Source organism: Ranitomeya variabilis, chromosome 6 (assembly GCF_051348905.1).
Source record: "Ranitomeya variabilis isolate aRanVar5 chromosome 6, aRanVar5.hap1, whole genome shotgun sequence".
Taxonomy (NCBI): domain Eukaryota; kingdom Metazoa; phylum Chordata; class Amphibia; order Anura; family Dendrobatidae; genus Ranitomeya; species Ranitomeya variabilis.
In genome coordinates this window covers 497378512-497399626 of record NC_135237.1, presented here as the reverse complement: position 1 = coordinate 497399626, position 21115 = coordinate 497378512, and the positions used below count along the sequence as shown (strand labels likewise).

The 21115-nt window shown below is 44.1% G+C and overlaps 1 protein-coding gene across 2 annotated transcripts in view; it reads left to right on the top strand.

Moving 5' to 3' along the window:
• The window catches only part of CNGB3 (cyclic nucleotide gated channel subunit beta 3), a 253837-nt gene that overhangs the window by 152591 nt on the left and 80131 nt on the right, over positions 1–21115 (top strand). For both annotated transcript variants that reach the window (XM_077268004.1, XM_077268003.1), the window contains one exon: positions 2732–2854. In XM_077268004.1, the coding sequence (XP_077124119.1) occupies positions 2732–2854 (123 nt within the window). The remainder of the gene's footprint in view (positions 1–2731; positions 2855–21115) is intronic.

Here is a 21115-nt window from a genome sequence, read left to right as displayed (position 1 = left end):
AATATCCAATACTCTTTTTCATCATGTGCAGTCTCCTCCCTCAGACCCACTTCATCATTTGCATTCCCCCTCCTCCTCCCCCTCACCCATTTAATTCATTTTATAAAGAAAACAAAAAACATTTTTTACACTTGCCGCCCTGACGATCCCCTGCAGGAGCAGCTCTGCTTCTAGATGCCGGTACATGTTGGCGCGTATGTGATGACATCATCACGTATGCGCCATCACCTGACAGGAAGTACAGAGAAGACGGAGGGAGCAAGAGCTGTCAGTCGTCAAGGTTAGACCGCCGTGCACAGCAAGGAGAAAGCATTCCGCATCGCACTTTAGTGCACAATGGGGCACTGCTGCTCAGTGGACCCCATACAGCAATAAGGGCAGTAATGCCCTGATGGTGGTCCTGGTGGAGCATGGGAGGGAGTCACATGTGTGGATGCCCTGGGATGCTCCTTCTTGGAGAGCTGCAGGGAAACAGTCAGTGCCCACCCAGCAGCCTTCAACCTAGATGATTATTGCAGCTACAGGCTGCTTGTCGTGTAGACTGGTGCCAGATTCCTATGCAAAGCACAGCAGTCAAGATGAGATTTTTTTTTTCTTTATTTTACAGGGCACTTGGTTAAATTTGAGACATCTTTCCAGCAGGACACTGTTTCTCCTCAAAAAATTACAAAGGAGAGGCAAGGAGCTTTGGAGAGCACAGAGCAGCCTTTGACATCTCAGTTGCTGCCTATATAGAGAGCAGCAGTCAAGATGACAAACGTTATCAGCTACTGCACTCTGCATGTTTAGCAATGGAGATAAAGCTCTCAGTATGATGAAATAAGCTTTGTCATCTCGATCACTTCTTATGCAGAGCACAACAACTTATGACAAAACTCATCTTGACTGCTGCACTCTGCATGGTCAGTAACTCAGATGACAAAGGTCACTCTGTGCTCTTCAGCAGTTTGCCATCACTCCTCTCATTTGTAATTTTGTGAGAGTACGGAGAAAGACCTGCTGAATAATGTGTCCCAATGTTAAAAATGTGTCCCCTATATAAAAAAAGATCTATACTAATGACATGTTTATGAACTGTTAAATTGTAAAGCGCTGCGGAATATGTTGGCCCTATATAAAGATTTTTATTATTATTATTTCTAATGTTATAATACATTTTACATTTTCACACACTCCTATCAAAGTTTTTTATCCTCTTAATATATTACAGTCATCATATTATATAGCACTGTGTACTTACAATTGCTCATTTTGCCCTTTCTACCCAGTAAACTCTTCTCTTTTACATTAGTTCTATGACATCACGGGAGTAAAAACTGACTAGCTCAATACTTCTAAGCTCTATGTAGAACCAGGAAGTCTCTTCTCGGCATAAGTCGCCCCCTTTTCAACTCCTCCCCCCTGCAAGGGACTTTGCAGTGAGGTTCAGTTGTATTTCTAATGATGACTCATGCAGTAAAAAGAGACTTCCTGTTTTTACATTGAGCTTAGAAGGATTCAGCTAGTCAGTTTTTAATCACTTGATGTCATAGACCTATTGGAAATGAGAAGTAGTTACTGGGCTGAAAGGCAAAATGAGCAGTTGTAAGTGCACAGTGCTGTATAATAGGATGATTGCAATATATTAAAAGCAGAAACATTTTGATGTCAGTGCTTCTATAACTAGGGTTACATGTACCAAAGATCAGCTCACTGTAGAGTGTTGATGACTCTCAGGTTCAACAGAGTACTGCTTGGATCCTCAGTCTTTTCAATCCCAGTGTAGAAAAATTCCAACAGTTCAGAAATAATCGCATAAGACTAAATGTTTATTACATTGTAGCTAAAATGAGGTTTCAAAAACAAAATACCAGAATCCATGAACTTGCCTACATGTTTCGGTAGGTTCTGCCTTATCAATGGCCAACAGCCAGTTTATGATATCTACGGATGGAGGAGGAATATGAGAATTGCAAACTGAGATCTACTGAATGATTTATTTTAGGTTGTCATGTATGTCAAACTGCATTTGGCCATATGTGCACTTAGCTGACTTATATTTATAGTGATTCTACTATAAGCATGCACACACAGTCAACCAAGAGGCAGAATTCCAATGATACACAGCTGATAGTAGAAGATCCGCCAACCACAATAGGCGATGTCCCAGGTGATGCTGCTCACAATGACCTTTGCACACGCTCAATAGATGATTTCATGCAAAAGTTAAGGTTGGGGGTGTCACCATTGTGTCTATGTACATGTGTTGTTTCCTGAAACAGCAGGAAGTACAAGTCTAAAAATGTCCCAGTTTCCAGTGTAAAAATTACCAAATTTCTATTTTTTTCATTTTTAATACAGATAACAAAACAATAACTTAAGTTCTAATGATAGCTTCCCTATAGAAGGCTCCATCTCAGGTACATTCATGCACTAATTTTTTCCATCACAATAATGGATGCTCTCATGCAAACTCAACGTTAAGACTCAGATTATAAGCAGTGGAGTCCATAATTTGCTGTTATCGCTTGTCACACAAATTTCTGCAGGAAACAAATCTATTTTTCTGTTCCTATTACAGAACCGAAAATGGATTTCTTAACACTAATGTAAAAATGTACCATCTTGTTGAAATTTAAAAAAATTACGAATAAATGAGTTATTGTGTTTTAATAATACTAATTTCCTGACCCAAATATTGTTCCGCTTGCTCGAATTATTGCACCCACCAAATGTATTATTTCTCCCGCAGAGTCATTAGAACCACAGGCTACTTGTTGTTTATTCTTCACCTCAATGCATGCATCTATTATTGGGCGTCCACTTACGAAGGCATTGGGAGCACCAAATGGGTTTATGATGGAAATGGCAACATGTAAGTCCTGCTTAGCCTTACGCTACTAAATATTTGTCGGCAATTGTTCAGTTTGATGCACGAAATGGTTAAAATGTCTGCACACATTACATCTGATTTAACCCTTTCCATTATCGAGCAATAACCTTTTAGATGCTCATAGGATATTTTTAGTAAGGTGATATGTGTTAGACACGGGGAACAGTTAATGCTAATATGTTATCGCAAAAGGTCACATTCAGCAGCCACCCGTATAACTATGCGCCATTTGACAGGAGTGACAGCTTGTTATTTCATTTCCTCTACAAATGACACAAAGACAATAGAAATGATGGAGAGATCCGAGATGAAGTGTATTATTTATGCATCCTCCGTATCGTGGGACTGTATGAAAGTAGCTCAAAGTGACATACACAACCGTGCTCATAATGGACTTCAATAAGTCATAAAGTGAACAAAGCAAAGGGTACAATAGATTTCTGAAAAACAAAACAAAAAAACACTTATTTCTATAGGTTTGTGCCATGTAATCTGAGAACAGTATAATGTAGGTGCAGAGAGTCTGATTCCAGTTATGTACCACTTAATGAACTGCGTAAAGGAGTTGTCCACTACTCAGACAGCCCCTTTTCAATTCCTATTTTCCCCCTTGTTAAATAATAACACTTACTGCCAGTGCCGTTACAGCGGTGTTGGTATTGGGTCTCACAGGGATTGCATGACATTGGTATGTCACGCGATCCCTGTGGTCAATTAGCGTTGGCTCCGCTCTCCCCTCCTTCGGACAAATCACATACATCCAGAGGAAGTGAAAACTGCTGCTCTGTAACTTCCTCCAGATATATGTGATTCATCCCAAGGCAGGGAAAGTGAAGCAGCCACTGAGTGGCCACAGGGATCGTGTGACATAACACTGTAACATGATCTATGGGAGGGGAGAGCCAGTGCCGACACTGCTGGAACCGCAACGGTGTTATTATACAACTTGGGATTGAGAAGGAGTTGTCCAAGAAGTGAACAACTCCATTAATGCAGTTTTGATAGAATCTGTGTTGCATCAGTGTTCAAAATACTAAATTGTGTATAACCCTACCCACACCACTGATTGACAGCTTCCAGTGTACACTGTGCATAGGCAGAAAGTTGCTAATCAGTGGTGGGTATAGATTAGCTGGGCTGCTTGGCACACAAAACCTAGTCCTCTAGTATTAATATCCTGCTGATAAAACACTGATGGTATTGAAACTGCTCCACACAGCTGAGCAAGTGGCATATCCCTGGAATCAAATTCTTTGCCACTACAGCATGCTGGTCTCAGATTATATAGCAAAAACCTGCTCTTTATGCATTCCTGCCTGTTAGAGGACAGTTTTTCCACTGATTTGTGTGAGTTTACTAACCAATCTTGCATCCTATGTTGCTTTTTGGGCCTTTTTTTACAAGTCTCATTGCCCTATAAACTATGATGGCTTCCAAAGGTGGAATATTTGATAGATATCTCTAATACATGGACAGATTGGGTCTACAAGAGTCTGATCTGCTCATGCAAAATGCAGTCGCTTCTGACCCCTCTCTACTACATTTTACTGCTTTTTTAGGCAGTATTGTCCTTGGAGAGCTTGTAAAAGCAGAGTGATAACCTCCATAGGAGCTGTAGGAACTGGTGCTCTGCTCTTTTTTTTAAAAAAAAAAATTATACATGCAGCAATTATATAAAAAATGCATTAATGTAAAATATGTGAGGGCGTTGCGCATTCCAGGTGTTAGGGCTAGCGGAACTCACCGAGTATAGGTAGTAAGCAATAAGGTGCTTTCGCAGCCCGGGGTCCAGAGATATCTGCTGCAAAAGTAGGAGACCGAAGAGATTGATTCTTGACGCAGGAGACACAAGCCCGAATATAGTCCCCGACGTCAAGGGCCCTATGTGGCAACCAGTACATCCTCGCCAAAAGCTCAGATGTCCTCTTGGTCCCAAAATGTCCACCCACTCTGGACGAGTGAGCCCAAGAGAGAACCTTCGGTCGCAAATTAGATGGAACGAAAGTATTGCCTGGGGACACAGACTCTAGCGAATCCGAAGCCACAGTTCTCAGGCTCTCAGAAGGGATATTAAGCCGAGGCTCCTCCTCCTCAGATGACACTACGGAGTGGGAGAGAGCATCAGCATGAATGTTTTTCTCCCCGGAGAGAAAATGGAGGGTGAAATGGAACCGGGAGAAGAACAGGGACCATCTGGCCTGGTGAGAATTCAGCCACTGGGCTGTCTGTAAGTACAGCAAATTTTTGTGGTCAGTAAAAACTTGGAAGGGAAAACAAGCCCCCTCCAGGAGGTGTCTCCACTCTGAGAAAGCCAACTTCATAGCGAGCAACTCCATGTCCCCGATGGAATAATTCCTCTCCGCAGGTGAAAAGGTCTTGGAAAAGAAGAAGCAAGGATGCTTCCAACCTTGAGCATCCTTTTCGAAGAGGACTGCTCCTGCACCAATGGATGAGGCATCCACCTCCTTTATAAACGTCTTATCTACATTGGGGCGATGTGGAATGGGAGTGCTAGCAAAGTGTGACTTAATACAGAGAAAGGCCTTGGAGACCTCCTCCAACCACAATTTGGGATTTGCTCCTTTCTTGGTGAGGGCAACTGTTGAGTCCTCATCCGTCCCTGGCTTTCTGATGTAGAGAGATCCAAGTAATGACACGCAGCACAAGAGTTGTGTGATCATATGCAGGGATCGCCCAGGAGGTCGCCTCTGACACACTGGGACTCACCCCTCCTTTTTATATAGGAATGAGATAAGCATTTACAGACATGCGTACAAGGGCTCATATTCTCTAACAAAAGAGTATCTATTCTACTGATAACGTTCAACTTCTGGAATGTAGGTTAAAGGTCACAATAACAAGAAGGAATGCGTCCATAAAAGGAAATGTCTACCTTGCTCAAGTTTCTTCATATACGTCTCTGAGTAGAGGAAGACAAAATGGATTCTTCAATCTGATCTCTACAATTCCCCCCTTTGACATATTCCTTTTATAATCTATCACAAATCCCCTTTAACATATCCATATTTTAGATTACCACAGGGCCAAAGACAAAGCCTTTATTTTTGGTATTACACATGTACACGCTTATATCATTAATAAGAGAATCAAATCTAGTATCAATTCTTCCGTTTAACTCTCACAACCTTTTCTTTGTTTTGCAATAAGTATACTAAAATATAAAAACAAAAATTAGTACAGTAATATTAATTAGAATCACTAGAGGATAACATAAGAATAAAGAAGAAAATTTATACTCTTGCATCTATTACACAAAATTTATCTGTGCATACTGAGATACCCTTGAGCACAATCTGGAATAGTACGTATATGACTACAATAATCATAACTATATGTATTATGCTCTGCATAATCCCAGCAACCCACCCACCGATTCCTCTGAACCAGTTGGCTGGGTTGAGAAAAGAGAAAGTATCAGACCACCAGCTATCCTTATTCTGGTCATTGTCTTTATCATACTGATCTCTGAGTCGTTGTACGTCCTTTAATTTAAATGTCATGTACTAATTTTCTATGATGTTGCACGAATCTATTGTTCAAAGGGGTTAAAGAATTTAGTCTATCCCATGCCTCCGTTGAGGTTAATACTATTAACATCAATGTTATGAGTTTTATACTGCTCTTTTGCAATGGCTTGCATGTATCCATGATGCCTTTCCTTCAAGCTTGACTGATGTAGGTGTTGTCAACAGGACTTGGAAGGGTCCGTCAAATCTTGGTTCAAGAGCCTTTCTGGTGTGTCTTTTTACATAGACTTGATCACCTGGTTCCAACTTGTGACTTCCTTCAATGTTGTCAGGATCTGGAAGGGAAGCAAAAACTTGTGCATGCACCTTAGTTAATTGTTTCTGAAGATTTTGCACATAAGAAGTCAATGACTCAATATTTAACACAAGTTGCTGTGGAAAATAACATCCTAAATTGGCAGTCCTACCAAACAAAATTTCATATGGAGACAGTTTAGTCTTACCCCTTGGGGTATTGCGTATTGAGTAAAGGGCCAGTGGAAGGCATTCTGTCCAAGGCTTTCCTGTTTCAGCCATGGCTTTCTGTATTTTTAATTTTAAAGTTCCATTCATGCGTTCCACCTTACCAGAACTTTGAGGATGGTACGGAGTGTGTAACTGACTTTCAACACCCAACATTTTCAATACATTTTGAAATATTTCTCCAGTGAAATGAGTACCCCTATCTGACTCGATCACTTCAGGGAGACCGTAACGGGGTATCAGTTCGGCAACTAGCTTTACAGCAGTGTTTTTAGCTGAAGCCTTCCGAACTGGATAGGCCTCTGGCCACCCCGAGAACATGTCCACACATACCAACACATACTCATACCCATTACTTTTTGGCAGCTGGATAAAGTCTATTTGTAATCGCTGAAACGGATAGAGAGGTCGGACGTGGTGCTTCATAGGGGTCTTTGTTGTCTGTCCGGGATTATGTGCCAGGCATATAGCGCATGTTGCACAATAGTCTCTTGCGTAGTTGCCAAAACCTGGAGCCAACCAGACTTGCTTTGCCAGTAGTGTCATTGCATTTGCAGACACATGAGTAGGGTGGTGCAGTCCACCAACTACAATCGGGTACCAGGCTCTAGGTAGACATATTAGTCCATCTTTCTTCCAAATTCCTGCTTGTTCTTCTGCCCCTTCCTTTTTCCACCTGTCCCTCTCCTCTTCTCCTGCATCTTCCTGTGCTTGTCTCAGTCTATCTTCAGTATTTTCTGTGGGGTTTACAGTATGAACCTGCTGTAAGGGTTTGACCGCTGCTGCCTTGGCTGCTTTATCAGCCCTATCATTTCCCCTAGATTCCCTAGTGTCGAGTCTCACATGTGCAGCTACCTTAATTACTGCTACTTCTTTTGTTTCTTGTGCAGCCTCTAAGATCTGTTTGATCAGAGAAGCATGTTTTACAGGTTGGCCTGACGCTGTCATGTAACCTCTAGCTCTCCAGATTACTCCAAAGTCAAACACAATACCATGTGCATACCTAGAATCAGTGTATATATTAGCTGTCTGATTCTCAGCTATTTTTAGCGCTTCAATCAATGCTGTTAGTTCTGCTTCTTGTGCAGACTGTTTCGGTGGAAGAGGTTCTGCTTTGAGAGTTTCAGATTCTGACACAACTGCATACCCTGTATGGAAGTTACCTGTGTCATCTGCAAACCTACTACCATCTATAAACAGCTCTAAATCTGGATTTTGAAGTGGTGTTTCGGATACATTGGGTAAGCCTGCCGTTTCTTGTAAAATGAGCTCTGTACAATCATGTGTGTCTGTAGGGAAAAAATTTGCGTGTGGATCAGTGTCCTTATTCCCCCCTTCAGACTCGAGAGGTAGCAGTGTTGCTAAATTAAGAGTCTGAAGCCTAGCAAATGTGATAGTCTGGTAGCCCTAACGCTGGAGCTGAAACAAGGGCATCTTTTAATTGTTGGAATGAAATCTGACCTTCTTTTGTCAACAAATAAGGTTCATTTTTTACACAGTCATACAGTGGTTGCATTAGTTGACTGGCATGTATAATCCATTGTCTACAATGAGACACTATTCCTAAAAATGCTCGTAGCTGTTTATGATTTCTAGGCTCATTCATCTGTCTTATTGCTTCAGTTCTTTGAGGTGTAAGATGCTTTTTACCTTGAGAAATGCAATGACCTAGAAAGACCACTTTGATCTGACAAACTTGTAGCTTTTGTCTATTCACTTTACACCCTTCTTTTCCTAGAAAACATAGTAAACTTACAGTGGACCTTTCTGCAGTTTCTAGATCTGGGCAGCAAAGTAGTATGTCATCCACATACTGCAAAATTACTACCTGTGTTTCAGGTTCAAACCTCTGAAGAACTGTTTGTAGGGCATTTGAATAAAGAGTAGGGGAGTGTATCATTCCCTGTGGAAGGCGTGTCCACGCCAACTGTTTGCCCTTAAATGTAAATGCAAACAAATGCCAACTATCTTGGTGTAAAGGAACCGAGAAAAATGCATTTGAAAGATCTATTACAGTAAACACTTGAGAACTGGCTGGTATCTGTGATAGTAACGTATGAGGATTGGGTACAACTGGGGTGATTGGATCTAGAACTTTGTTTATTTCTCTTAGATCATGTACCATACGATATTTGGGCATAGAACTCTTATCAAGAGTTCTCTTTTTGACTGGATACAGAGGAGTGTTAGCAGGTGATTGTATCTCTACCAAAACTCCTTTCTCTCTATATCCCTCTATCTGTTTTGTAATTGCTAATTCCTGCTGGGCACTCACAGGGTATTGTCTGAGCTGTGGGAGAACAGTTCCTGGTTGCACAGATAGTTTTACAGGAGAGATATGCAATAATCCCACATCAGTGTCACCCTGTGCCCACAGTGTTTCTGGGACCGTTGAGAGGTCTAGATCTGTGGTGTACTCTTTTTCTTCAGCATAATCCTCAAAAGCCTGAATTCTGACATATTGTTCTAATGATTCTGCATCATCAGGGATAGTCAACATAACTGTGCCATCTTCCCTAAAATTGATGTTAGCTTCTAATTTCTTTAGTACATTAGTTCCTAACAGACATGTTGGGGCACCTCTGGCATACAAAAATCTGGATGCAAAACATTTAGGTCCTAATGAGACCTCTAAGGGCACAGTATATGGCAGTGTTCGAATTACCCCATCATAACCCTCAGCAAAAGTTGTTTGTTCTGAAATATCTTCCGGATTCGGAAGAAAATCTTGATTCAAAATTGAGGAAGTTGCACCTGTATCTATCAAAAATGGAATCTCTCTCCCCCCCACATTCACCTGTATCATAGGTCTCCTAGCTGGTAGGGAAGTTTGTAACACATTGAGTCAATCTGAATCTGGTATGGGACCATCTATGATGGTAGATTTCTGCTGGTTGTCCGTTTGGGGAGGGTTATTTCTGGGAACAAATTTGCCTGACTTTATATCTGCCAACTTTTTCCTGCACTCTCTTTGGAAATGACCTGGCTTTTTACAGTAGTGGCAAGGAAAATTGTGTCTCACTCTTCCTCCTGTATTAGCTTGTGCTATTCTAACAGGCTTATGATTCTCTCTCATATCCATGGCTATTCCTAAACATCGTTGTTTCACAATATTTGGTTGTTCAATTGTTCTCCAATCTGGAGTAGAGGATTTAAATTTTTCTCTGATTTTCGGATCTAACCCCTCTATTAATTGTTTTGTAAAAAGTCTCCTTACTGAAGCATCAGTCAAATCCAATCCTTCATCCCTAAAGCTATTTTCTAGTTCCTGACTATATTCTTCAATACTTTGCCCAAATTTCTGCATAATCACACCTGTAGACCCCCTTTCCCTCTGTTTTCCTCCTTCTGTTCTTCCAGATGGTACAAATGATTGGGCTTTTGGATCTAGGTAAGGTGGTGGGATTATATCACAACTTTTTCCCTTTCCCATGATCCATTTGGAAGTGTCTGGATCATACTTCCAATTCTCCTCTTTAGCTGTTTTTGAGACCTCTATCATACAGTGTATGATTTCTTCCCACCCATTGTCTTTAATAATTCCACCTCGTTCTTTACTCAGTCTTTCCCATTCTGTACTGAACATAAGTGCTTCTGAAATTCCCAATTTTTCTCTTACTCTTCTAATCTGACTTCTGACTGCCTTTCCACATCTTTCCTGTATGATATCTGCTGCTTCCACTTGTCCTAAGACAGTTTTGGTCTGTTTATTTCTCATTTTAGCTATTTCTACCCCAGGTGACGTTTGGACAATCACTGTGGTGATGTCTCGTTGCCTTCTCTCCTAGGGAGCTAAAATATCCTTTCAATATTTGCTATTTCTACCCCAGGTGACGTTTGGACAACCACTTCCTCTGTTGGTGGCGTCTCGTTGCCTTCTCTCCTAGGGAGCTAAAATATTGAAGGGCTTGTCTGCTCCGTTTCTTCTAATATGCAGGACGTACTTAAGTGCTATTATGCACACAGACCCAGCAACACCATACAGATCACAAAACTTTCTGTGTCAGTTAGCATACTTGTCCCAGGCTCATGAAAACCGCGTCCTGGGCTCATTCTATCACACCTTATCCAGGGAATGTAGAAACAAGTTCTATAGGAGAGTCAAGCATGGGCGGAGGTCTCCCAGAAGGACGCTACCTCATAACCCAGTTAGGCTGACTTCACCAATAACCTTGTTCTAACAATCGTGGCTTATTGTTCTACGTACTTCTATTCTTCTTTCACAACATGTCACAACCTTCACACTGCTCACACACTGCTCACACACTGTTCACACACTGCCAGGGACTAGACTCATAAATCTATACAATATGGTAACCCGAGTTTTATAGGTATCTACTCACTACTAGACTAACCCAGCGTGACACGGCTCATAGAGATCTTTCGGATAATACAGGGCAGATAAAAGAGAACTAATAATGTCTCTTACCTGGCCAGGTTTTTCAGTTCATTTGCCGTCCATTATCCGAGATCTCCGTTGTCCGTATCCGCAGGTAAATCTCGAGCAAACACTCTCTCCTCAGGTCCCTGTTCAGGCGCCAGAATTGTTGAGTCCTCATCCGTCCCTGGCTTTCTGATGTAGAGAGATCCAAGTAATGACACGCAGCACAAGAGTTGTGTGATCATATGCAGGGATCGCCCAGGAGGTCGCCTCTGACACACTGGGACTCACCCCTCCTTTTTATATAGGAATGAGATAAGCATTTACAGACATGCGTACAAGGGCTCATATTCTCTAACAAAAGAGTATCTATTCTACTGATAACGTTCAACTTCTGGAATGTAGGTTAAAGGTCACAATAACAAGAAGGAATGCGTCCATAAAAGGAAATGTCTACCTTGCTCAAGTTTCTTCATATACGTCTCTGAGTAGAGGAAGACAAAATGGATTCTTCAATCTGATCTCTACACAACCAAGGGAGCTACCAAAGTTGAGAAGTGGGAAATGAACTGGCGATAGTTATTAATGAACCCCATAAAGCGCTGCACCACTTTAAGAGAATGGGGTTCCTGCCAGTCCATCACAGCCTGTAGCTTGGCAGGATCCATAGCCAATCCCTGGGCAGAGATGACATAGCCAAGGAAAGGCAAGGACTCCTGCTCAAACACACACTTCTCTAACTTGGCGTTGAGGGAGTTTGCCCGTAAGAGGTCGAAGAGAGTAGATGAGAATAACATCTAGATAGACTACGACCGAGGTGGTGAGCATATCCTGGAAGATGTTGTTCACAAAGTCTTGGAAAATGGCTGGGGCATTACAGAGCCGAAAGGGCATCACCAGGTACTCATAGTGCCCATCCCTGGTGTTAAAAGCCATCTTCCATTCGTCCCCCTCACAGATGCGAATCAAGTTGTAAGCATCCAGCAGATCTAACTTAGTAAATACTCTTGCTACCCGTAGTGTTGTGAAATTGGATTTTGGGCTCCCCCGGTGGCCACTGGTGGAATTGAACTGATGTGCATCTTCCTCTCTGTTCACCTGTTTCCATCAGGATGTGGGAGTCGCTATTTAGCCTTGCTCCTCTGTCACTTCCATGCCGGTCAACATTGTAATCAGAAGCCTTTCTGTGCATGTTCCTGCTGCTAGACAACTCCCAGCTAAGTTGGACTTAGTCCTTGTTTGTTTTTGCATTTTGTTCCAGTTCACAGCTGTAGTTTCGTTTCTGTGTCTGGAAAGCTCTTGTGATCTGAAATTGCCACTCTGATGTTATGAGTTAATACTAGAGTCTTAAAGTAATTTCAGGATGGTATTTTGATAGGGTTTTCAGCTGACCATGAAAGTGCCCTTTCTGTCTTCCTGCTATCTAGTAAGCGGACCTCAATTTTGCTAAACCTATTTTCATACTACGTTTGTCATTTCATCTAAAATCACCGCCAATATTTGTGGGGGCCTCTGTCTGCCTTTCGGGGAAATTTCTCTAGAGGTGAGCCAGGACTATATTTTCCTCTGCCAGGATTAGTTAGTCCTCCGGCCGGCGCTGGGCGTCTAGGGATAAAACGCAGGCTACGCTACCCGGCTACTGTTAGTTGTGCGGCAGGTTTAGTTCATGGTCAGTTTAGTTTCCATCCTTCCAAGAGCTAGTTCGTATGTTTGCTGGGCTATGTTCTCTTGCCATTGAGAACCATAACAGTTTGACCGGCCGGAAAGGGTTAAATTAATTGACAGAGAAAGGAGAGAAAAGAGAAGTCTGCTGAAGATTTTTTTTTTTTTTTTTTTCTTCTCAGTTCTGAGTGTGCTTGTAATTGAATCTCTTGCAAGTCTGCCTATATTGCAGCCTTTCTCTCTCTCTCTCCTTCTAATCCTGGAATGGCTCTGTGTTCACCTGTTTAAAATGGATATTCAGAGTTTAGCTGCAGGTTTGAATAATCTCACCACGAAAGTTCAAAACTTACAAGATTTTGTTGTTCATGTTCCTATATCTGAACCTAGAATTCCTTTGCCTGAATTTTTCTTGGGGAATAGATCTTGCTTTCAAAATTTCAAAAATAATTGCAAGTTGTTTTTGTCCCTGAAATCTCGCTCTGCTGGAGATCCTGCTCAGCAGGTCAGGATTGTGATTTCTTTGCTCCGGGGTGACCCTCAGGATTGGGCTTTTGCATTGGCTCCAGGGGATCCTGCGTTGCTCAATGTGGATGCGTTTTTTCTGGCCTTGGGGTTGCTTTATGAGGAACCTCAGTTAGAACTTCAGGCGGAAAAGGCCTTGATGTCCCTATCTCAGGGGCAAGACGAAGCTGAAATATACTGCCAGAAATTCCGTAAATGGGCTGTGCTTACTCAGTGGAATGAGTGCGCCCTGGCGGCGAATTTCAGAGAGGGTCTCTCTGATGCCATTAAGGATGTTATGGTGGGGTTCCCTGTGCCTGCGGGTCTGAATGAGTCCATGACAATGGCTATCCAGATCGATAGGCGTCTGCGGGAGCGCAAACCTGTGCACCATTTGGCGGTGTCTACTGAGAAGACGCCAGAGAATATGCAATGTGATAGAATTCTGTCCAGAAGTGAACGGCAGAATTTTAGACGAAAAAATGGGTTGTGCTTCTATTGCGGTGATTCAACTCATGTTATATCAGCATGCTCTAAGCGTACTAAGAAGCTTGATAAGTCTGTTTCAATTGGCACTTTACAGTCTAAGTTTATTCTATCTGTGACCCTGATTTGTTCTTTATCATCTATTACCGCGGATGCCTATGTCGACTCTGGCGCCGCTTTGAGTCTTATGGATTGGTCTTTTGCCAAACGCTGTGGGTATGATTTGGAGCCTCTTGAAACTCCTATACCCCTGAAGGGGATTGACTCCACCCCATTGGCTAGCAATAAACCACAATACTGGACACAAGTAACTATGCGGATTAATCCGGATCACCAGGAGATTATTCGCTTTCTTGTGCTGTATAACCTACATGATGTGTTGGTGCTTGGATTGCCATGGCTGCAATCTCATAACCCAGTCCTTGACTGGAAAGCTATGTCTGTGTTAAGCTGGGGATGTAAGGGGACGCATGGGGACGTACCTGTGGTTTCCATTTCATCATCTATTCCCTCTGAGATTCCTGAATTCTTGACTGAATATCGTGACGTTTTTGAAGAACCTAAGCTTGGTTCATTACCTCCGCACCGGGAGTGCGATTGTGCCATAGATTTGATTCCGGGTAGTAAATACCCTAAGGGTCGTTTATTTAATCTGTCTGTGCCTGAACATGCTGCTATGCGAGAATATATAAAGGAGTCCTTGGAAAAGGGACATATTCGTCCTTCGTCATCTCCCTTAGGAGCCGGTTTTTTCTTTGTGGCTAAGAAAGATGGCTCTTTGAGGCCGTGCATTGATTATCGGCTTTTGAATAAAATCACGGTTAAATATCAATATCCGTTGCCACTGCTGACTGATTTGTTTGCTCGCATAAAGGGGGCCAAGTGGTTCTCTAAGATAGATCTTCGTGGGGCGTATAATTTGGTGCGAATTAAGCAGGGGGATGAGTGGAAAACCGCATTTAATACGCCCGAGGGCCACTTTGAGTATTTGGTGATGCCTTTTGGTCTTTCAAATGCCCCGTCAGTCTTTCAGTCCTTTATGCATGACATTTTCCGTGATTATTTGGATAAATTTATGATTGTGTATCTGGATGATATTTTGATTTTTTCGGATGACTGGGACTCTCATGTCCAGCAGGTCAGGAGGGTTTTTCAGGTTTTGCGGTCTAATTCCTTGTGTGTGAAGGGTTCTAAGTGCGTTTTTGGGGTTCAAAAGATTTCCTTTTTGGGATATATTTTTTCCTCCTCTTCCATCGAGATGGATCCTGTCAAGGTTCAGGCTATTTGTGATTGGACGCAACCCTCTTCTCTTAAGAGTCTTCAGAAATTTTTGGGCTTTGCTAACTTTTATCGTCGATTTATTGCTGGTTTTTCTGATGTTGTTAAACCATTGACTGATTTGACTAAGAAGGGTGCTGATGTTGCTGATTGGTCCCCTGCTGCTGTGGAGGCCTTTCGGGAGCTTAAGCGCCGCTTTTCTTCCGCCCCTGTGTTGCGTCAGCCTGATGTTGCTCTTCCTTTTCAGGTTGAGGTCGACGCTTCTGAAATCGGAGCTGGGGCGGTTTTGTCGCAGAGAAGTTCCGATTGCTCCGTGATGAGACCTTGTGCTTTTTTCTCGCGTAAATTTTCGCCCGCCGAGCGGAATTATGATGTTGGGAATCGGGAGCTTTTGGCCATGAAGTGGGCTTCTGAGGAGTGGCGTCATTGGCTTGAGGGGGCTAGACATCAGGTGGTGGTATTGACTGACCACAAAAATCTAATTTATCTTGAGTCCGCCAGACGCCTGAATCCTAGACAGGCGCGCTGGTCGTTGTTTTTCTCTCGGTTTAATTTTGTGGTGTCCTACCTGCCGGGTTCTAAGAATGTTAAGGCGGATGCCCTTTCTAGGAGTTTTGAGCCTGACTCCCCTGGTAATTCTGAACCTACAGGTATCCTTAAGGATGGAGTGATATTGTCTGCCGTTTCTCCAGACCTGCGGCGGGCCTTGCAGGAGTTTCAGGCAGATAGACCTGATCGTTGCCCACCTGGTAGACTGTTTGTTCCTGATGATTGGACCAGTAAAGTCATTTCTGAGGTTCATTCTTCTGCGTTGGCAGGTCATCCTGGAATCTTTGGTACCAGGGATTTGGTGGCAAGGTCCTTCTGGTGGCCTTCCCTGTCTCGAGATGTGCGAGGCTTCGTGCAGTCTTGTGACGTTTGTGCTCGGGCCAAGCCTTGTTGTTCTCGGGCTAGTGGATTGTTGTTGCCCTTGCCTATCCCGAAGAGGCCCTGGACGCACATCTCGATGGATTTTATTTCGGATCTTCCTGTTTCTCAGAAGATGTCTGTCATCTGGGTGGTGTGTGATCGTTTCTCTAAGATGGTCCATTTGGTTCCCCTGCCTAAGTTGCCTTCTTCTTCCGAGTTGGTTCCTCTGTTTTTTCAAAATGTGGTCCGTTTGCATGGTATTCCGGAGAATATCGTTTCTGACAGAGGTACCCAATTCGTGTCTAGATTTTGGCGAGCATTCTGTGCTAGGATGGGCATAGATTTGTCTTTCTCGTCTGCTTTCCATCCTCAGACTAATGGCCAGACCGAGCGGACGAATCAGACCTTGGAGACATATTTGAGGTGTTTTGTGTCTGCAGATCAGGATGATTGGGTTGCTTTTTTGCCTTTAGCGGAGTTTGCCCTCAATAATCGGGCCAGTTCTGCCACCTTGGTGTCTCCCTTTTTCTGTAATTCGGGGTTTCATCCTCGATTTTCTTCTGGTCAGGTGGAATCTTCGGATTGTCCTGGAGTGGATGCTGTGGTGGAGAGGTTGCATCAGATTTGGGGGCAAGTAGTGGACAATTTGAAGTTGTCCCAGGAGAAGACTCAGCTTTTTGCCAACCGCCGGCGTCGGGTTGGTCCTCGGCTTTGTGTTGGGGACTTGGTGTGGTTGTCTTCTCGTTTTGTCCCTATGAGGGTTTCTTCTCCCAAGTTTAAGCCTCGGTTCATCGGCCCGTACAAGATATTGGAGATTCTTAACCCTGTGTCCTTCCGTTTGGACCTCCCTGCATCTTTTTCTATTCATAATGTTTTTCATCGGTCATTATTGCGCAGGTATGAGGTACCGGTTGTGCCTTCCGTTGAGCCTCCTGCTCCGGTGTTGGTTGAGGGCGAGTTGGAGTACGTTGTGGAAAAAATCTTGGACTCCCGTGTTTCCAGACGGAAACTCCAGTATCTGGTCAAATGGAAGGGATACGGTCAGGAGGATAATTCTTGGGTGACTGCCTCTGATGTTCATGCCTCCGATTTGGTCCGTGCCTTTCATAGGGCTCATCCTGATCGCCCTGGTGGTTCTGGTGAGGGTTCGGTGCCCCCTCCTTGAGGGGGGGGTACTGTTGTGAAATTGGATTTTGGGCTCCCCCGGTGGCCACTGGTGGAATTGAACTGGTGTGCATCTTCCTCTCTGTTCACCTGTTTCCATCAGGATGTGGGAGTCGCTATTTAGCCTTGCTCCTCTGTCACTTCCATGCCGGTCAACATTGTAATCAGAAGCCTTTCTGTGCATGTTCCTGCTGCTAGACAACTCCCAGCTAAGTTGGACTTAGTCCTTGTTTGTTTTTGCATTTTGTTCCAGTTCACAGCTGTAGTTTCGTTTCTGTGTCTGGAAAGCTCTTGTGATCTGAAATTGCCACTCTGATGTTATGAGTTAATACTAGAGTCTTAAAGTAATTTCAGGATGGTATTTTGATAGGGTTTTCAGCTGACCATGAAAGTGCCCTTTCTGTCTTCCTGCTATCTAGTAAGCGGACCTCAATTTTGCTAAACCTATTTTCATACTACGTTTGTCATTTCATCTAAAATCACCGCCAATATTTGTGGGGGCCTCTGTCTGCCTTTCGGGGAAATTTCTCTAGAGGTGAGCCAGGACTATATTTTCCTCTGCCAGGATTAGTTAGTCCTCCGGCCGGCGCTGGGCGTCTAGGGATAAAACGCAGGCTACGCTACCCGGCTACTGTTAGTTGTGCGGCAGGTTTAGTTCATGGTCAGTTTAGTTTCCATCCTTCCAAGAGCTAGTTCGTATGTTTGCTGGGCTATGTTCTCTTGCCATTGAGAACCATAACACCGTAGCCTATCAAAGAGCTCAGATATCAGGGGTAGTGGGTACTTATTCTTAACGGTGATGGCGTTAAGACCCCTGTAGTCTATGAATGGACATAGTTCCCCTCTCTTCTTCTGCACGAAGAAGAACCCAGCCCCTGCTGGTGACACTGACTTCCTAATGAATCCTCTTGCCAGATTCTCTCGGATGAACTGGGATATTGGTTCCATCTCCGGAAGAGATAACGGATAGACTCAACCCCGGGGAGACTCAGTTCCAGGCAAGAGGTCAATAGGACAGTCATAGGGGGGTGAGGCGGAAGGGTCTCCGCAGCCCTTTTGGAGAACACGTCCGCATAGGGCCAATAGTGCTTGGGGAGAAAGGGGAGATCTGCAGGTACCTCAGTTTTAGAAACCTGAACGAACTCCCACTGACATCTACCCTCACAGGATTTACTCCATCCCAGAATTCTCCCAGAGGACCACTCTATATGAGGAGAGTGGTAGCGTAGCCATGGTATCCCCAACAGAACCTCATCAAATCCCTCAGGAATGACTAAAAGGGAAATAATGGAAAGAGTAAATGGAATGGTTTGATGAGTAATCTGTGAGGGTAGTTTCGACCCATTTACCACTCGCACGGTCACTGGTTTGGAGAGCATCACCAGGGATATTGCGTGTCGTTGGGCGAAAGCAGATGACATAAAATTGCCCTCCGCCCCAGAGTCCACGCAAAGCTCTACCATAAGAGTGGATGGGCCTATGGTAATTGTCCCCTTGAAGGACAATTTGGAGGAAAACATCGCCATATCTAGTGTACCTCCTCCAACTACCACTAGACGCTGACGTTTTCCCGACCGCTGAGAACACCTGGAGGCAAGGTGTCCTGACAACCAGAAAACATGATAGACCTTAAGTGCATGAGCGGTCCGGAACTTAGACCCAGCTTGTGATACCTCCATGGCCTCATGTGACTCGGATGCCTGGACTGGAGATTCCTGAGGTTTGGCGAAGGTGGGAGCCAGCTGAAACCTCTGCCTACACTGGGCTCGCTCCAACCTTCGCTCGTTAAAACGAAGGTTGATGCGAGTTGATACAGTTATGAGCTCCTCCAGTGTGGCAGGAATCTCCCTAGTGGCCAAAGAGTCCTTCACATGGTCAGCCAGCCCCCTCCAAAATACCGGGATGAGGGCTTTATCCGACCACTCCAGCTCAGTGTCAAAGTCCGGAAGTGGACAGCAAAATGGCTGACCATGGATGTACCCTGAGTCAATGCCAGCAGTTGGAGTGCCATATCATGGGTGACTTGAGGTCCTAAAAAGACCTGTTTCAGAGTGCTCAAAAACCGAGGAGCACTCTGCACCACATGATCGTCACGCTCCCACAGTGGCGTAGCCCACCCCAATGCCCTGTCCGACAGAAGAGAAATAATGAATCCCACCTTTGCCCACTCTGTGGGAAAACGTGCAGCCAGGAGCTCGAGATGTATACCACACTGGCTCACAAAACCCTACATGACTTTCTGTCACCAGAGTATTTCTCTGGCAGCGGGAGGCGGGAGGTGGGATAAGGTCAGAACAGGGGTGTCAATGGTTGAAATTGCAGCAGCCACGCTAGCAGCCTGAACAGCTAATGCAGTAACATCCACCGCTGAAGTTGCACGCTCGATAGCAGCCAACCTGCCCTCCAGCAGCTGGATGTACCCCTGTAATCGCTGTTCGTCTGCCATTACTTAGCCAGACCCTGGCGCTAGTATACTGTTAGGGCTAGCGGAACGCACCGAGTATAGGTAGGAAGCAACAAGGTGCGTTCGCAGCCCGGGGTCCACCGTGCAGAGATATCTGCTGCAAAGTAATGGCAGATAACCTCTGAGCTCACACGTGGGTTAAGCTTCACCCCGTGTGAACTGAAAGCGATCTCTGTTGCCGCACAGAGTCGCGCTGTACACAAAAATTATTGCCCTAACTAGGGTTGTGCTTGCAAGCAAGCCAACGGCTAATTGCCCCCACTGACACTAGCTGCCTGCCTGAGTGTACAGTCCCAGCACTACAGTCTCACACCACATATATATATATATATATATACACTCACCGGCCACTTTATTAGGTACACTGTTGTGGATTCTGTTTGTGGGCTCCCTCTGGTGGTTACTGCTGGTACTGGGTGACTTTGGTGGGTTGCGGCCTTTGGTTTCTACCTGTCCATCAGAGGCTGGGTGTTTCCTATTTTACCTGGCCTTTCTGTCATTCCCTTGCCGGCTATCAATGTATTCAGATGTGCTCTGTTTGGTTCCTGCCTACCTGCTCCCAGATCTTTCAGGATAAGCTAAGTGCTGATTTTCAGTTGTTTGGTTTTTTGTCCAGCTTGCTTATTATGTCTCTATGCTAGCTGGTAGCTCTAGTGGACTGAGGTTCTCCCCATGTGCCATGAGTTGGCACATGGGTTCTTGTAATCTCAGGATGGTTTTTTTGATTAGGGTTTTTTGCTGACCGCTCAGTCCCCTTTTGTATCTTTCTGCTTTCTAGTTTACAGCGGGCCTCAATTTGCTAAAGCTATATATATCATCTCTATGTGTGTGCCTTCCTCTCATTTCACCGTCAATACATGTGAGGGGGCAACTATATCTTTTGGGGTTCATTCCTCTGGAGGCAAGTGAGGTCTTATTTTCTCTGCAGTACTAGTTAGCTCTTAGGCTGGTGCGTGGCGTCTAGAACCAACGTAGGCACGCTCCCTGGCTATCTCTAGTTGCGTTTGTCAGGCGTAGGGCAGCGGTCAGCCCAGGTTCCATCACCCTAGAGCTCGTCCGTTATTTATTTGTACTTTGCTTGTCCTGTGCTATCCCTAGCCATTGGGGATTCATGACAGTATAGCCGGCCCGCAAAGCGTTAATTGTTTGGGCTGAAGCAGGAGAAAAAGAAGTGTTTAAGGGAATTTTTTTTTTTTTTTTTTTCCTTCAGAGTTTTGCTGCCTAGCCCTTAATTGCTGTCTAGCTGCTTCTTACCTCCTCTTAACCCTTGAATGGCTCTGATCTTAGCTGTTTAACATGGATGTCCAGAGTTTGGCTTCCAGCCTGAGTAATCTCGCGGCAAAAGTTCAAAACATACAGGATTTTGTTGTTCACACTCCCATGTCTGA